Genomic DNA, 17,712 nt, shown 5'->3' with positions numbered 1-17,712 from the left:
CAAACCAGCATGATTCCTAACACACTCTCACATGTGTGTGCTTGCGTAAGGAAAACCATGTGCTCTGTCTATTATTGAAGGCATATTGTTGCAACTTTCCTGTAAAGACTTTGCAAGTTAGGGCATTGACAACAGAAATGTGTGTCGGTGCATATGTATATTAGGTGGAAAAAAATAGTGTTGTCTAAACACTATATGGTGAATATGTGTCTACATTCTACATCTGCTCGGCCCTCAGCAAAAAAACAAATGAGTAATATTATTACACAATTAGAAAGGTAAACTAAAAATGAAGAATAATGAGTAATCATCAGTTTAGTGATTCTCTCAGGAATAAACATTACACATTGTTGCCAAATGCATTACCAAAGTCACAATAAAATAAACATAACTTCCAAGCATCTGGACTACATTAGCCATGTATTCAGAAAATAGAGAGAAAATTCCATACAGAGACCTTACATATAGGCTGTGTTATGTTATGCTCCTATATAATGTCCAGATATGAATGCCCCCACCTTAAACAGTTTCAAGAAGGTAGCTTGTTAAAAATTCATATTTTTAAACTTATACCTATCATATAAGAACGAATACATTTAGTTTATTCCTGTATATTATTCTGGATGTCAAAATTGTTTTCATGTTTTGATTATCTATTTTTGAGATCTTTACTTTTTATGTAGGCTACTTTATTAAATAGGCTACTTTATTTAATTCTAGATTGAGAAACGTGCTTTATTAATAAAATGTATTATTGATAATATTATATTTACTTCAAGGTCACAAATGAAAAATCACACATCGTAGCCTATTTCTCAATTTCATCTCAGTTCTACTGTTGTCAACATGACTCTTGTATTTATTTTTTTAAATATCCACAGCGCCATCTAGAGGAAGCCAGTCAAAAGATATGGGGGCTGCCCTAACGTCACATAACGGCGTCATCACCGGGCGACAACAGGACAGTAAACAAGCCTGAAACCTGATATCACATTCTGATTTTAAAAAGGAAGTAAACGTAGATTAAATATGCCCAAAGTGGTGTCTCGGAGTGTTGTGTGCTCGGACACCCGTGACAGGGAAGAATATGATGATGGGGAGAAACCCCTGCACGTGTATTACTGTCTGTGTGGCCAGATGGTCCTGGTTCTGGGTGAGTAACGTTAGCAACAGGCATGATTTCAGCCGTTCAAAACGCGTCCAGCAAAGTATTCACTGTGTACATTCAGCGCTTGAATGTAACCACCAGCTTTGATATTAACTGAAGTTTGAGAAATCATCGTGATACCAGTACTTGACACGGTCTCACCCCATCTTGACTTCCAGCGACGCAACAAACTTGAACGCTTGCCGTGTGAAAAGCCTCACTGATTATAATGGGCACGTTTTAGATGGGGTTTGCAGTGTGTCCTTGGGTTTTGCTAATGCCCGGGCTGCGGATTTGGTGGTGTTTCGTTTGTAAACTAACGTTAATTAACAGTTAGTGATTTTTAATGAATATGTTAGTGAATTAATCGTTATTTAAAATGACTTAAAGGCGTTATTGTTGTCATTTTTCTCTTTAGCTTGATAAAACTCATTTGAAAATTTAGAACCGATTATAGATTATTTATTTTTTTGCTATGCTTTGTGGGGAAATGGGTATGATGCTTACTATTTCTGTAGTATCGTAGCAGACTTACGCTGAACATGTTATTTAGTGTTCATAAGACTTCTTTTAAATCGGAACTGCTCCATTTTTTTAACGAATCTGTTCAGTAAATGATTCAAGGACATAACGACAGCCACGTGTCGCCACCTACTGGCGTAACGATGTAACGTGCCGAAAGAATCAGTGAACTAATCTTTCTGGAACTTATTCAAATGATTGAAAAAATTGGGATGAATCAAAATCTTACCCATATTCAGGTTAGTCCTCTAACTTCAGTGTTCTCCTCTCACATGTCTTCACTGGAAATTGGTTGAATGTGTGAACAGGGAAACGCTTTTAGAGCAGGCGGACTGATATTTCACACAACAAGGCTTTGTTCCGCTCAGCCTCACTTATGTTGTGAATATTGTCGTTTAGGTGTCATTTTATACGTCTGACACTTCAGAATGTGTTATCCTTTACTTTTGCCTGAGGACTTGATATGAGATGGGGGGGGGGGGGGGGGGGGGGGGGATGGGCATCCCGGAACAGGAATGTCTGTGTTATCTAGAGTCCTGTTCCGCGAACAGCTTTCTTTTTTTTCTGAAGAAAGACGAGCATAAATAGTATTGAAAGCCAAAATATAAAATGTAATGAATGTATATTGCTTGAGTAATCCACTATTTTGTAGAGAATAATGATATAATGACAATAATGAATAATTTCAAAATGACAATTTTCTCCTGAGGCCCCGTCCACACTACTGCGTTTTCGTTTAAAAACGGAGACCTTTTGCTACGTTTGCACCTCCCGTCCACACTAAAACGGCAAAAACGGAGACCCAAAACGGAGAAGTTTAGAAACGCTGCCGACCCGTTTTTCGTTTTTAATCTCCGGAGGGCGTTTTAGTGTGGACGGGTCAAACCGGAGGACTTTAGAAACGATGACGTAGTAGAGGCTCACGCTCGGATCTATGATTGGGTGTCATCAGTCATGGCGTAGGCTATATACTTTCTAGCAGCTGTTGTGCAAGTAAATTCTGCATTTTACAATGCTAACTGCCTACATGCGCCGGAGGCAAGCTATTATTCGAGCGATCTGTGACAATTCCCGGTAAAATAGTGACAATGTGACAATTCTCGTGTGCAACTGATAATTCCCGATAAAATAGTTTACGTTTGACAATTCCCGGTATCGACCGTGTACATGGAGCGTCGGTTTTGGGTTAACCCGGGAAGAACCAGCGCATGGTGGGATAATTTTATCAATGAAGTTGTGTTTACACCGGCTCGCGCATGCCCAGTGTTGGTGAATGGTCCCGTGATCCGCTTTTTCAGTCGTTTTAATGTGGACGGAGATCAATTCTAATACGCAGCTAAAACGCTGGTGTGGACGGAGATCGTATTCGTTTTAATTCTCCGTTTCTAAACGAAAACGCAGTAGTGTGGACGGGGCCTGGGGCCTGAGACTTTGAGCCAAATTCCAGGGGTAAAAATGACTTACGAAAGATGGTTGCATCATTATTTTATTTTTACATGGAGATTGGTAGGTCTCTTTAGCTAACCAAAAGTGAGTCACTTTGCATACAGCTGATAGCCTACTTTTTTCTTTTAAAGAGGAATATCTAAACAAATAATGTTAAAACTAGAAATGTATCAAATTTTTTCTATCAACGCAATTGCATAGAACATACCTGTCTGAGTGCCACAAATATTCTTTTTCCAAGCACAGCACTTAAAAAGTACTAAAGATTTCTCAGTGTGATTTTAGATTCTTAGGTTCTTAACACACTTTTCTTAATTGAAATCTTCATTTTCAATGCCCTATGTGGTTCAATCCCATATATATGGGGATCTCAATGCAGCTCCATGTTCAAATTGTTGAATTTTACCCATTTTCAATGGTCAAAAACCAAATGCAGGTCACTTTGCCCACAGCTGATACTTATTGCATTTAAAGGGGAATGTTTGAAGAATATATAATGTTGAAACTACTAGAAAAGTATCTTGTTTCCCTCTATCAAATGAATTGCATACAACACACCAGACTGAGTGCCAAAAATGGACTGAAATGGTCAAGTTGAGGCACATTAACTTGCTCTCAAAAGTGATATTTGAACATGTTACCGCATTGACATCCCAATATCTCTGGGATTGAACCATGTTCAGATATTCCTCTTTAAAAGAAAAAATTATCAGCTGTATGCAAAGTAACCCACATTTGGTTTTCAACCGCTAAAAATGTGTACAGTTGATCAATATACTCATGGAGTCACATTAAGATCTCCATATCTCTGGGATTGAATCATATAGGTCCTTTAAAATGAAGATGCCAAATCAAAAGCTTGTTAAGAAACAGAATCTAAAAGGATATTAAGATATCTTTAATACTTCTGGAGTTACAAGCATGCACACTTGGGGCAAAACAGTGCTTTTTCCCATTTTTGAACATTCACTGTTGGCATATAAGTCAACAGATTTAACCAACAGACCTACCTATCTCAGTGTAAATTCAGTTTATAAATAAAATAATAATATTGCTGCCAATACCATCTTTTTAAAGTCATTTTTACCTCCTGTAATTTAGCTCCAAAACTCAAGTAAAAATTGTATGTAATATTTTGTCGTTCTTCATTTATGTATTTCTTTCACCGGGTTTTATTTTTATCAAAATACATTTTTAGCTGGGGACCTCTGGTTTAATTGACGCGGAATGACCCTTTATTTCATTGCATGGATATATAATTAATTATTCTAAATTATATTAATAATCACACTTCATGATATCCTGAGGTGAAAATCCCTTTGAGATGTATTGGTATTTCATGAATTGATGGCTCATTTTGCCTTCAAGTAATTACTGCCTTCTCCGAGACAGTTGGAGACTTATTCACCTCAGCAAGAGTGTGATCATGGACAATTTATTTGAAATATTCAGAAGCTGTCATTGTTCTGCTTTTCATTTGTGTAGTGTTATTCATTTACTTCCGGAAATGAAACGAGTGTGATACTAGCTCTCGGTGGTATTTATGTTCATTATAATGCTTATGAAATTAAATGTTATAAAGGTGAATCATTTTGAAATCTCCAAACCTGTATGACTTAGTTTCTTTTGTGAAACATAAAAGAAGATATTTTGAGAAATATCTCTGCTTTTGTCCATGCAATGGATTTCAGCAAAACTGTTTGTCATACAGGTTTGGAACAACTTGAGGGTGAGTAAATGATGACAGAATTATTGTTATATTTGGGTGTACTTTCCTTTTAAAAAGTAATATTAATAACTACACTATGATTAATTTCAACTAAATGTAACTTATACTACAATAAAGCCTTGTCTACAATCAATACAGACTAACATTGCAGACATCTGAATGTTCTACAATCTAGATGATATCTATGGGGAAAGGTCAGTGAGAACATACTGGTCGATAGGGCATCAACTTTCTGCTTTACAAAAGTCTACAGGTTTTGTACGTTGGTCCTGCAGTGTGTGTGCTTTGTGTAAGAAGTAAAGAAGAGAAAGATAATTAAGTTCCTGTGTTCCTTTTTAGACTGTCAGATAGAGAAATTACCCATGAGACCTCGGGACAAAGCCAGGGTGATTGATGCAGCAAAACACGCCCACAAGTTCTGCAATGTGGAGGAAGATGAGGCTGTGTACTTGAAAAGGTGTGTGTGTCTATGAGTTTGTGCTGAAGTTGGGTATTGATTAAGGTAGGGATTGATTAAGATTAATTAACCGCTGTATGTTCCTGTGCAGGTCAGAGGGCATCGAAAGACAGTTTCGCAAAAAATGTGGAAAGTAAGTGAGCCTGTATACCCATTTCACAAAACCTCACAGCACACACAACATGCATACAAAATGCACAATATTAAAGTGTAAACCGTGTGAAGCATGTTACATACAAGACACAATTATACATCACTTGATTACAGAAACAATATACTCAATTATAACCTAAAATTATTTTATGGCACAGCTCTCTGGAATACTTGATTTTCATTGGTCAGTTGCGCCATATGCGGTTAAATGTTTTTTATTGGGTAATGACCACTAACTGTATTTTGAAAACTATTCAAACTTTTATTCGTCAAAGATGCATGAAGTTGAACAAAAGTGATAGTAAAGACATCTGTAATATTACAAAAGATTTCTGATCAAAATAAATGCCGTTGAACTTTCTATTCATCAGAGAATCCTGAAAAAAAAAGTTTCATAGTTTCCACCAAAATATTAAGCAACACAACTGTTTTCAACATGGATAATAATAAGAAATGTTTCTTGAGCACCAAATCAGCACATGCAAATTCATCTTTGCCATCACAGAAATAAATTACATAAAATATAAATGTGTATATATATATATAATGATACAAGATCCTGATCGCTGTGTCTGAGCTTCAGAATCCTGTCCATATCATTTAGCCTTGAAATGTATGACTCATAAAAACCATGGCCTTTTCTTAATCATAATATCTCTTGTTCATAAATAAGCATGTACAACAATCAGTCCTGAGCTTCCTGTGTCACCATTATGACTCTGCCATGCACAAGAGGATGACTTCAAGGCTTAGAGAATAATTGCAACAAGTTTGATTCTTGTCTGAGTCAGCTGATCCGACTATTCTCATATGTCAACACTAAGAGTCAACACTTGATGTGTTCTCATGTGTCAACACTAAGAGTCAACACTTGATGTGTTCTCATATGTCAACACTAAGAGTCAACACTTGATGTGTTCTCATATGTCAACACCAGGTTTGGGTAATCTGCAGGGGTTGTTTTGTTTTTTATGTTAAGAACCATGTTTTCTTTCAAAGTTTTCTTATTTTTTTTTGTTATTGATTTTTACAATATAAATCACATTTAACAATCCCTTAACCCTCAACATCAAATCTCTAGAGTAGCATCCCATACTGTCCATTAATTCAGAGAGGAATTGTAAGTAGAAGAACTGAGCATACATACATGCCTACATGCATCAACCTCTAACAGAATATAAAAACAGATACCTGTACACACTGGGAAGAGAGAAAATAAATAAATGATGTGTGTGTGTGTGTATATATATATATATATATATATACACACACACACAAATATATACTTGTATATAAAAATATATAATGTTTAATTAAAAATAAATAAAACCAAACATCCAATAATAGGGCATTATTTAAACAGACTTATCATAGTGTGTGTGTGTGTGTGTGTGTGTGTGTGTGTGTGTGTGTGTGTGTGTGTGTGTAGGTGTGGTTTGCTCTTGTTTTATCAGCATCAGATGAAGAGCACTCCAGCGACATTCATTGTGGATGGAGCGCTGGTAAAGTTCGGCCAGGGTTTTGGCAACACAAGCGTATACAGCCAGAAACAAGAGGCGCCAAAGAAAGTCAGGGTAAGACACCACGTTTTTTTTTTTTTTTAAAGGTGTAAGAGAATAGCAGGATATAAGGTCAACAGTATTCTTATATATGCATGTGTCTTGAAGGTTATGATGACAAAGCGCACCAAAGACATGGGCAAGTTCAGCTCAGTTACTGTTTCAACGATTGATGAAGAAGAGGAAGAGATTGAAGCGGTGAGTTTAAGTTCATCAGCTGCCCATCAGGCCTGACTCATCTCTTACATAATATCTCTTTGTTGAAGAGCTGTGATTTGATTTTGATTGGCTTATCCTACAGCGGGAGGTGGCGGACTCTTATGCCCAGAATGCCAAAGTGATTGAGAAACAGCTGGAGAGGAAAGGAATGAGCAAGAGACGACTTCAGGAGCTGGTAAGCGCACACACAGGGAGATGAAAGAAGAGGCGATGTGTATTCATGCTTGAGGCAGATTGAAACTGCTTGCACAGCTAATGAATTTAATGTTAAAGATGACAGAGACCCCTCTCACATACAAACGTGTGGAGTGTGGAGATAAGCGTACATGAGTTTCTGAGTCACACTGGAAACACATACCCACACACAAATTAGGCCAGAGGTTCCCAAACTGGGGCCACAGAGTTATAAAAAGGGCAACGCTGCAAAGCTACGGGATAGTGTAGAGTCAGCAGATTGTTATGCAAAAGAAACCTCTCCAGGGAGATACAAGACCCTATTGTGAAATTATCCCACTTATACAGCTACTTGCCACATAATTAAAAAATTGAACACAAAATATTGATTTGACATTTTATTACCTCAATACAACTCCCAGTACCCGCTTGAGTTTGGATGGTGCGATTGAAGAATCAGAAATGAGTATTGCATGGAACCGTGATAAAATATAAATGAATGATCTAAGTATGTATGTACTAAGTATGACAAGTTTGTGAAAGGACTGCCAGTGCCAGGTAAACGTAAAGCAGACAATGAATCTACTTCAAACTCACTACTAGCCTACCAAAACTAAGTGTCTACACCTGATGCGACAGGGGGACGTATTAATAATTAGGGGCACATTATAATTAGTGATGCTATCTACAATGTATCTGACGCAACTCAACAAATTTCTGACAGTAAACTGATGCCCCGTTCTATTTCCGACGTACTCCAAGCGCTCACACTACTCTTGACACAAAGGAAAAATGGATTTGCAACTTTCGGTTTGACGCGCCCTGTGTGGACAGCTTTATCAAGCGTTTGCAGTTCGCCATGATGCAACAACCATCGTTCATGAAGCCTTTGTTTGGACTTCAAACATCATAGACTCATTTGAAAGGAAACATTTGTCAGTTTGTTGTCATATCGTCAGAATTAATTAAATCAATGATAAAATTCAGAGATTTATGGAACATTTTTAAGACCATGCAGCGATTTCATTTAAAGGAGACTCAAATGCAAACGTTTTTAGCTTAGCACACCATCAAAACACAAGTTATGAGAATAACAGCATATTTTACTCCAAAATCACATTATAGCATCAGTCGAGTGATTGAAATAACTTTCTTCTGTGAACTGATGTGGCTTCTTATCACAAAATGAGGCAGAAATTATATTATTTTATAGTATTCTATACAGTGATAAAGGTGATACAGTGTCGATTAGCATTGCATTATAAATTTATATTATCCTTTACGAAAATAACACAGATGAACCATATACTGTCACAATGGTGTGTTAATTCTCTTAATGTTTAATCAGTCAAAATGTCTCTATCTGCATTTTATTCAACTAAAGAGATAGCTGGATGTCTTTGTCCATATTAGGGGTTTCCTGGAATGCCAAAAGTGTAATACATCTATGGGTCTCACTTGTGGACTTTCTGCACTAGGGCACCTTATGAAGGTCAAGTGTGAATGCAACAAATTACATGTGAGAGTTTAGCGTTCCATGATGCTCACATCACCCTGTTTTGGGTAAAATTGCAACAAAAATATTCTTCTCTAAAGATATTTGGAGTAAACATGTTTAATATGTGAATGGTAATATTACCATTTACCATCTTTAAAACCACAAAGTTAGAGGATGTGGTATCAGAGACTGACTTGTATGAGAATGTGAGGATGTTTTATATCACAGTGTCATAAATGTGTGTGTGTTCTCATGACTGTTTTTTTGTGTGTGATCTGAGTGCTGTTTCTCTTCACACAGGCGGAACTCGAGGCCAAGAAAGCCAAGATGAAGGGAACTCTCATCGACAACCAGTTCAAATGAAGATAGTGTAAATGAGAGAGAGAGCAAATTGATGTGTTTGCATGGAGCTGCTGGAAAGTGTGTGTATATTTGTGCAGTTGTGTATGTAGGAAGGTATTGTTTTTTTCTTTCACTTTATCTCATTTTTATTACAAATGTGTTTAAATGTTTGAATTGAAAAAATGTTTTTCATGCTATTCTTTATTAAAGTAAAATCTACAGAATGCCATTGTCAGCTGTCAAAATATATATGTTTTTATCAATCATACGTGTGCAGAGTTTGTGGGACTTTTTGTTTTTCAAACATTGAAAAATATGTTCATAATTCCCATCGTGCTATAATTTCAGAGCTACTGTGTTTGTGATGTGTTTGTGCGTTCTTTGAGTCATGTCGAATTTTGTAGGCAAAATTGATCAAGCAAATTACTAAATAGTGCCATGTGGACAAAACCTAGAGAACCTCTGGAGAGTGGTGATGTGCACCTGCAGGAAGACAGGTGTGTGTATTTGTATGGCTGGGCCAGTGTTTCTCAGTCTTATGTGGTCTGTGATTAATGATCAGATTCCGGATCAGTGAACAGTACATGAGCTTTATTTCACACCTGTACAGACCCCAGTGTGACATTGCACCGGCACAGGTGCAGTTAATCGCCCCTCATGCTGGTCAGGCATCATGAAATGAACCAATGAAGGGCTCAGCTGCTGCTGACTTTTGAATTGATTTGGATGTGTTTTTTATTATATATAAACAATGTGCCTACAGAGGATAAGCAGTTTGGTTGATGGATGAATCATCATCTATGTTGACACTGCATATGAACTCTTTGACTTCCCCTAATATATTTTCTGTAGTAGTAATATGAGAACATGTTAATTATGTTTAAAACGTAAATAGGACAAAGACATATGCAAATGAAGATTTGTATTAAAACCACTTCATTAGGTGCTTTTTAAAATGACAGTTCTGTACTGTAATCAGTAATGCTGTTTTAGGCTAAAAAGGTCATGTGTTGGAGTTGTTTGTTGGTATAATGATAGAAATTAGGCATGCAGGCCTGCTGCGAATGCATCACTGATGAATACATTTTATTTGAGAAAATGTGTTAATTTTGATTAATTGTTAGTAACGGTTTCAGGGTTTTAATCTTCTGAGAACTTCTGGTGGTGAACAGATTATCTGCAGCCATGTACATGACTGTTTCTTCAACTTCAGAGACTTGCATAGGCTATATATTAAAACTATAGTAGCAGCAGGTTCCTGTGGGGAAAAAAGAACGGACATGAGGAATCAAGTTCAACCCAGAGGGTGTGTAAAGTGAGCAAATGCAAGGAAATAGACCAGTGGATACTTGACCGTAATCCTCAGGTCTGTGTCTTGTTAAGTAGCGCTCCTTTTGGTGTTTCCAGTGAGAGTGTCTTCATGATTGAAATTTAAAGTCTGCTTAGCAGACAGTGTCTGTTTGGAGGTCTGCCGGTGGAGAGTCCGTTACACCAACCTCCTGTTAATCACTCTCTGGCAAGGAAACAAAAGCACAAGCATTAGTTTCAGTCGAGAGAAGAATATCTACCACTCCTGTCTACACTGGCATTTATATCCTTGTCTAGAAGATTGGTTGAATGCCATAAGCTAGGCTTTGGTGATTGCACCTCAGCTGGTTTGTGTGTGTTGCCAGGGGTGACACTTGATTAGCTATATATATATATATATGTGTGTGTGTGTGTGTGTGTGCGTGCGTATCCCATTCCAGAATTGCAGGTACATTTGAAGTAGCGAACGAAACAAAAAAAAAATCTATTTTCTGTTTAACCTTTTTTTATTTTCAAAGAACACCCTTCAGATTTAATATTTTCAGTATTTGCTGAACTTAAAATTGTAAGATTTAAAATATTAATTCAGAGATAATTATTTCTGACTGGCATATAACTGAAAAAATCAAAGGGATGTAAACGGGTAATGGACAGGGCGGGGCCCATGGGCTGCAGCCCAGTCAAGCTCAATAGTAAGTCCAGCCATGGATATCATGTAGTCTACTCTAAACCTGGCATCTCGTCGTGCCCTGTATTGGCACTTTTGGCCCCCATGAAATCTGTAATTGACCTGGATTACCTTGCTCCTTTTACTTCATCCTGCATTAAGAACTTAGGTGTTTTCTGGGATCAGAACCTCAAATTTGAAAAATAAATAAATGCGGTGATTAGTTCTTGTTTTTTCCAGGTACGTCTTCTCTCTAAGATTAAAGATGATTTACATCATCTCGTTTGGATTATTGTAACTCTCTTTACTATGTCATGTCCAAATACTCCATCGCTCATCTCCAATTAGTGCAAAATTCCTCAAAAGAAAGCGTCACGTTTCTCCAATTTTGAAATCGCTGTATTGGCTACCTGTGCATTTTAGAATTGAGTTTAAAATTCTTCTTTATGTTTTTAAATCCGTAAATAATATGGCACTGAGCTGTTTGTCTGAGCTACTCTGTCCATACAATCCCACATGAAATCTGAGGTCTAGTGATAAGAGACTTTTATCTGTCCCCAGATCACATTTAAAGGATAGAGGAGATAGAGCCTTTGCCATTGCCGGCCCTAGGCTGTGGAACATCCTTCTGGTTTATATCAGATCGACACAGTCTTTAACTATCTTTAAATCTTCTCTTAAAACCTACTTTTTTTCCTTAGCTTTTTAATTCATTGTGAGCTTCTGTCATGAATGTGTGGTTCGCCCTTGTCTCTTTATCTTATGTTTTGTTCAGCACTTTGGTCAGCCATGTTTGCTGTTTTTAAAGGGGAACTGAAACAAACAAAATATAATTCGATAACATGTTAGTTATTAAAATGGTAAACAAATTAATTCAAAAATAATGTTGAAAACAAAACATATGACATTTTTCCCAATACTGAAATGTACATTTGTTGTTATTAGAGCGCAGCCGTGTTCGATGACATCACTGGCATGGTACCACTGTAGGCTACTAACGTTATGTCAGGCTACTCTACTGCTACTCTGAACTGACTGATTTTGACTGTACAACATTTTTTAACTGTACAAGTTAACACTAAAAACAGCATTTAAGTAAGAAATTGAATCATCAAATTAAATAATAAAACAGCATATTCTTCACTGTATGAATTAAACGTATACTGATTCTTATATAGAGAATGAGAAGGTGACGTAAGTTACACGTCGCCGCCATCTTAGGTGGTAACTAGTTGTAAACTGCTTGAAAACGGTTGGAAACAGTGCTTTGTTGAGTGAGGTTACCTCTATATTACCTCTGGACGATGTTGCTGTGTGAAAAATTGCCATAACAGGTCACATGACTTTCGTGGTAAAATTGACGGTATTCGGTTTTTCACATTTCCGACATGGAAAAGGAATGAAGGAGAGCATGTTGCTGATGTGACGAGAAGACGTCGGATGGCTTGGGTAGCCGCGGTACGGAGAAAGGACGTAGTGCTCAGTGTCCTGGCGCTTGCACTTAAGTCTTGCACCCAGTCACAGCAGAATTGTTCATAAGCGTCTAATGAATTGAAACTTCTGAACTCTCATCGTGTAAGCACTGATGCCATAAACCAAGTAATTCACTATGTCAGGGTATGTGAAAGGTGGTAGTGCTTCTGGGTCTTTCGTCCATTCTGTAGCTGGCAGGTCGTACGGGTCCATGTTATTGATTGCATGTAGTTTCTCTAAATAACGCTGCTTTGCTGTGTTATTTAGTCTCTCCCGATAAAGCCCCTTTCCTTTTGCTTTCTCCTTCTCCATATCTTCCCACAAAACTGCGGCGTATCGCTTAAATGTAAACAAATACTAAGCTGGGCTCTCTCTCTTTCGCTATTTCTCTCGGTCTCACTGTTGAAGTAACCATGGCAACGGATAGCGTTACCACCTAATATGGCGGCGCCTTCCCGGAATGCAACGCTTCGTGAAAAGATCGTGACGTAACTCCTCGTTCTCTATAGACTGCTGTCACTTTAAGAACTACAGTAATGCAATTACAGTAATGCAGGGATCTAGAATATACTGAATACACACAGAACCTTGTGTTTTTGACACTTTAAATGCAATAAGAGGGTGAGTTCATCATGGGCTAATTTTCATTTTAAAGTTAACTACTCACTTTAGTGCTTGGGATAAAATATCTCATGCGATGTGTTAAGAAAATAAAGAGAAATCAAGGTCATTTATGCAATATTTTTGTTGTGTCCTGTCAAGCTGTAATTTTGTCAAATTATGAAAATATTATTAATTATTACAAATGAAATGGCAGTTTGTCTTAGAAAGAAAAAAGAGTCAGCCATTTTATTCAAATTAAAATGTTTAAAATGTTTTTCCAAATAAAAAATAAAAAAATCTAATTTGATGCATGTGTTGGACATTGTTAGTAGATAAAAGTTGTGTTTGTACAGTGTAATGAACAAGTGATTATATATTTTGTTTAACAGATCTTCAGTCATTCGCTTCAGACTTACTGACAGTGATAATGTGGTTAATTCTGAATTTGGTTTACAGACAGAAAAGAATCACTTAGAGAGTGTGTGTATACTCTTAATAAACAATAGGGCCTACATGGGCCTGTATTAAAAAAAATTCCAAGCATTAACACAGTGGGACATGAAACATGAATATAACAGGATAATCTCTCTGTAGGAGGGTCCAATAGGTGTGCGTGTGTGCTTGTGGGTAAAGGTTAATATGTGATAATTTTAATCACTTTCAATAGTGTCTTGTGAAGATCCTGCAACTAATTACAAACCGCAAGGAAGACAAAGCACCAACATAAGCTTCGAATACATTTTAAACAGACTGCAGCAGCTTCTGTGGTCTGGCATTTCATTTTCTGCCCATGATTTGTCTAGTAAACCTGACACATGGCTCCTCAAGACAATCTAACACTCAAATACTCCACTGAGCTCTGCTGCATATCACACTGCAGAGCCCGAATCAGTCCAGCCCGTCTCTCCTCATGGGTTCGGGAGAGCGGCCAACGGAGACAGCGGGTGAGCTTATCAATCCTGGAGATTGCAGTGAATTAGAATAAAGGGATAGTCAACCCCAAAATGGAAATTTTGTCTTCATCTACTCACCCTCAAGTTGTTACATACCTGTATATGAGTTTCTTTCTTCTGTTGAACACAAAGAATAGGATATATTTTGAAGAATGTTGGTAACCAAGAAAAATAAATAAATACCATCAACCGTCTGGTTACCAACATTCTTCAAGTTTATATTTTGTGTTCAACAGAAGACAGAAACTCATTCAGGATTGGAAAATTTTGAAGGTGAGTAAATAATGACAGAATTTTCATTTTTGGGTGAACTATCCCTTTAGTCTTTAAAGGGTCCTCTAGTCTCTGTGTAGCCTATTGAAAGCAGATTTATCACCGCGTGTGACATGAATAATCAAAGTTTAGGCTATAGCCTACGTTTGAGGTCGTAGAGAGGTGTGTATGAGTATAAGTAACTTCCTGAATATCAAGAGATTTTTTTTAAGTTTAAAGGAAGTCCTCAAGTTCATTCTGAGAGTGATGTGTGTGTGTAATTGATGGGGGATTGTAGGTGTTAGTGCAGATATAAGCATGTTGATGGGGGTCGGTGTGAGTGTTGACAGGGCGAGAAGTTATTCTTTGAGTTTGAGGGAAAGATGTGTGTTTCTGTGAGCTAGTAGGTCTATACACTACAGTATATCAGTATATTGCTTATAAGTTTTATTTCGTAAATAATTTTTTTTTTTATATATACTTACATTAATTTCCACATTTTGTTATGTTACAGCCGTATTCCAAAATGGATTAAATAAATAATTTTCCTCAAAATTCTACATACAATATCCCATAATGACAACGTGAAATAAGTGTGTTTGAAATCTATGCAAATTATTAAAAATTATAAAACGAAAAAAATCACATGTACATATTCAAAGCCTTGAGATGTTTCTACAACATGACTACTCGGAGTCCACTTGTGTTCAATTCAGTTGATTGGACATGATTTGGAAAGGCACACACCAGTCTACATAAGGTCCCAAACCAAGCCGTGAAGTCCAAGGAATTGTCTGTAGACAGGATTGTATCGAGGCACAGAAAAATTTCTGCAGCATTGAAGGTCCCAATGAGCACATCATCTGTAAAAGGGAGAAGTTTGGAACTACCAGGACTCTTCCTGCTGGCCAAACTGAGCGATCGGGGGAGAAGGGCCTTAGTCATTGTGCTGCAGAGATGGTTGTTCTTCTGGAAGGTTCTCCTCTCTCCACAGATAAACTCTGGAGCTCTGTCAGAGTGACCATCGGGTTCTTGGTCACTTCAATGACTAAGGCCCTTCTCCCCCGATCGCTCAGTTTGGCCAGCAGGAAGAGTCCTGGTAGTTCCAAACTTCTTCCTTTTACAGATGATGTGCACATGTGTGAAATTTTTCTGTGCCTCGATACAATCCTGTCTACAGACAATTCCTTGGACTTCACGGCTTGGTTTGGGACCTTATGTAGACTGGTGTGTGCCTTTCCAAATCATGTCCAATCAACTGAATTGAACACAAGTGGACTCCAGTCATGTTGTAGAAACATCTCAAGGCTTTGAATACTTATGTCCTTGCCACTGTTGCCTTTGGCTTGCTCAGTTGGGGATATTCTGGGGATATCTAATTTGATTTTATCAATAAATTCCACTAGAAACAAACCTTGTTGTATTATTTTAATTTAATACTGTGAAGCTGCTTTGATACAATCTGTATTGTGAAAAGCGCTATACAAATATACTTGACTTGACTTGACTTATGTACATGTGTGTTTTTTATTTATTTATTTTTATTCATATATATATATATATATATGCCGTCCTACAACGGCATATATTTTACCGTCCTACAACACCAAGGATCTTTGAATATTTGATTCAGGGATCAGAAAAAGCTCAGTAACTGAATATTATGTTTTCATTTGAAAGGGGAAAAATCAGTGGCAGTTAATTTAATTACATTTTATCAGATTGTTGTATCATATTTACCAGCTGCATCCTTGAAGTCTGAACCAGCTGTGGGTGGAGACTGTAAAAATTATGATCTCCACATGCCCTCTAGTGGCCATATTAATGAAAATCACATGATCACAATTAAGGGATTAGTTGTACTCCAGTGATTAGTACTGAAGCCGGATTTGTGTAAATTAGAAAGGTAAAACGTAATGACTTTCACTCTTAGTTCAATATTTTAATGGGTTTAATATTTAGACAAGCCTAAGGGAGCTCAAAATGTCTGTGTCTAGAAGTGTATCATGGTGGATTGTTCAAGGTATGAGCAGTGATTTAAAGTGAGACAAGAACTAAAAAATTAAAACAAAAATATTGTGTGTTACAGTTTGTGTGTGAGCCAGTACCTGGAGAAATAGCATTCATCTCATTGACAGATGTCTGCTGTGCAAATATGCTTTTTGCAGTCAGATGGTGTGTTATGTACTCACCTCAGAGAGCTGTAATCTCACCTCCATGATCCATAATTAATAGATTTAGAACATAAATATTATAGACATAAAAACAGACCCAACACATAACCTCTCCCCGTCTGTCCGAACACACAAACACAAACACAAACACAAACAACTCAGGCTACTCGTTCTCCCTCAGACATAAACACAACTCACAAGCAGAAATTGACAGTATTGTATTTTATTGCATTGTATATTGTGTTTATTTTTTCCTTAAGCAACAGAGGAGCTGCTCCCTGTACCTTAACTTTTTCCATTGTGCATTTCTGGCTGAAAACAAATGCTAAGTACAATCAAACAAACACATGGGACTGGAGGATTTTTACTGCACAACATGCATGAGTTTTTTCAGTTGTAATTGAATGGGCCTGACTATAGCAGCTTCACTTTTTGAGTCTTCTGACTCTGAGTGATTGTAGGCTATAGCTCACATCCAGTTCTCTCACATTTAATTAGGAATACTCAATCTCTGTCACTATACAGCCAGACAATCAAGACAGACATCATCAGAGACAATTTATCTGTGAAATTTGTATTCAAAGTATTCAAAGCTCACACACATATTTCTTTCAGTACCTACCTTAATGAGATAGGCTAAGGAGTGATTTAGCTGCAGGGTTTAATTTGCTTTATAAATTATCATTTAAAGAAATTAGCCTATGCTTTTTTATTTTTACACGTAGCCTATCTTTTTTAGCTGTAATGTCATGTAGAAAAATAAATGACCTTTATCTCTTTAAAAGTGGATTCATAAATTTGTCAATTAAAATATTTTGCACAAAAAATAGTTTTGAGAACGTTTAAAATCATGTAAAATATTTAGCCTAATAAATGCTGTACTGCATGACCTCATGGGGGCTGTCATGTTGAGATCACTGTATATTACACACTTTAAACTGATGCAAGTTAAGCTCCATCTAAACACAAAAATAAAATCAGCATTTTTTAAGCCATTACATCAACAACTCTCATAATGGGAGTGGGGGAACAGATT

General features: G+C 37.1%; 1 protein-coding gene across 1 annotated transcript; it reads left to right on the top strand.

Moving 5' to 3' along the window:
• Positions 1 to 925: 925 nt before the first annotated feature.
• Positions 926 to 9,514, top strand: steep1 (STING1 ER exit protein 1). The gene is made up of 7 exons (XM_084415280.1): positions 926 to 1,153; positions 5,184 to 5,301; positions 5,393 to 5,434; positions 6,884 to 7,028; positions 7,122 to 7,211; positions 7,315 to 7,407; positions 9,205 to 9,514. The coding sequence occupies exons 1-7, from the start codon at positions 1,030 to 1,032 to the stop codon at positions 9,265 to 9,267; spliced, it is 675 nt and encodes a 224-aa protein (XP_084271406.1). The 5' UTR covers positions 926 to 1,029; the 3' UTR covers positions 9,268 to 9,514.
• Positions 9,515 to 17,712: the final 8,198 nt, after the last annotated feature.

Source organism: Rutilus rutilus (genome assembly GCF_951802725.1).
Source record: "Rutilus rutilus genome assembly, chromosome: 7".
In the NCBI taxonomy this organism is placed as follows: domain Eukaryota; kingdom Metazoa; phylum Chordata; class Actinopteri; order Cypriniformes; family Leuciscidae; genus Rutilus; species Rutilus rutilus.
Note: the sequence above shows the minus strand (reverse complement) of the source record. Positions and strands in the feature narration are given on the sequence as shown.

Coding starts and splice junctions, on each gene's coding strand:
- steep1 (XM_084415280.1), top strand. CDS start 1,030: ATGCCCAAAGTGGTGTCTCGGAGTGTTGTGTGCTCGGACACCCGTGAC. Junction 5,435..6,883: donor TTTCGCAAAAAATGTGGAAA/GTAAGTGAGCCT, acceptor GTGTGTGTGTAG/GTGTGGTTTGCTCTTGTTTT. Junction 7,029..7,121: donor AGGCGCCAAAGAAAGTCAGG/GTAAGACACCAC, acceptor TGTGTCTTGAAG/GTTATGATGACAAAGCGCAC.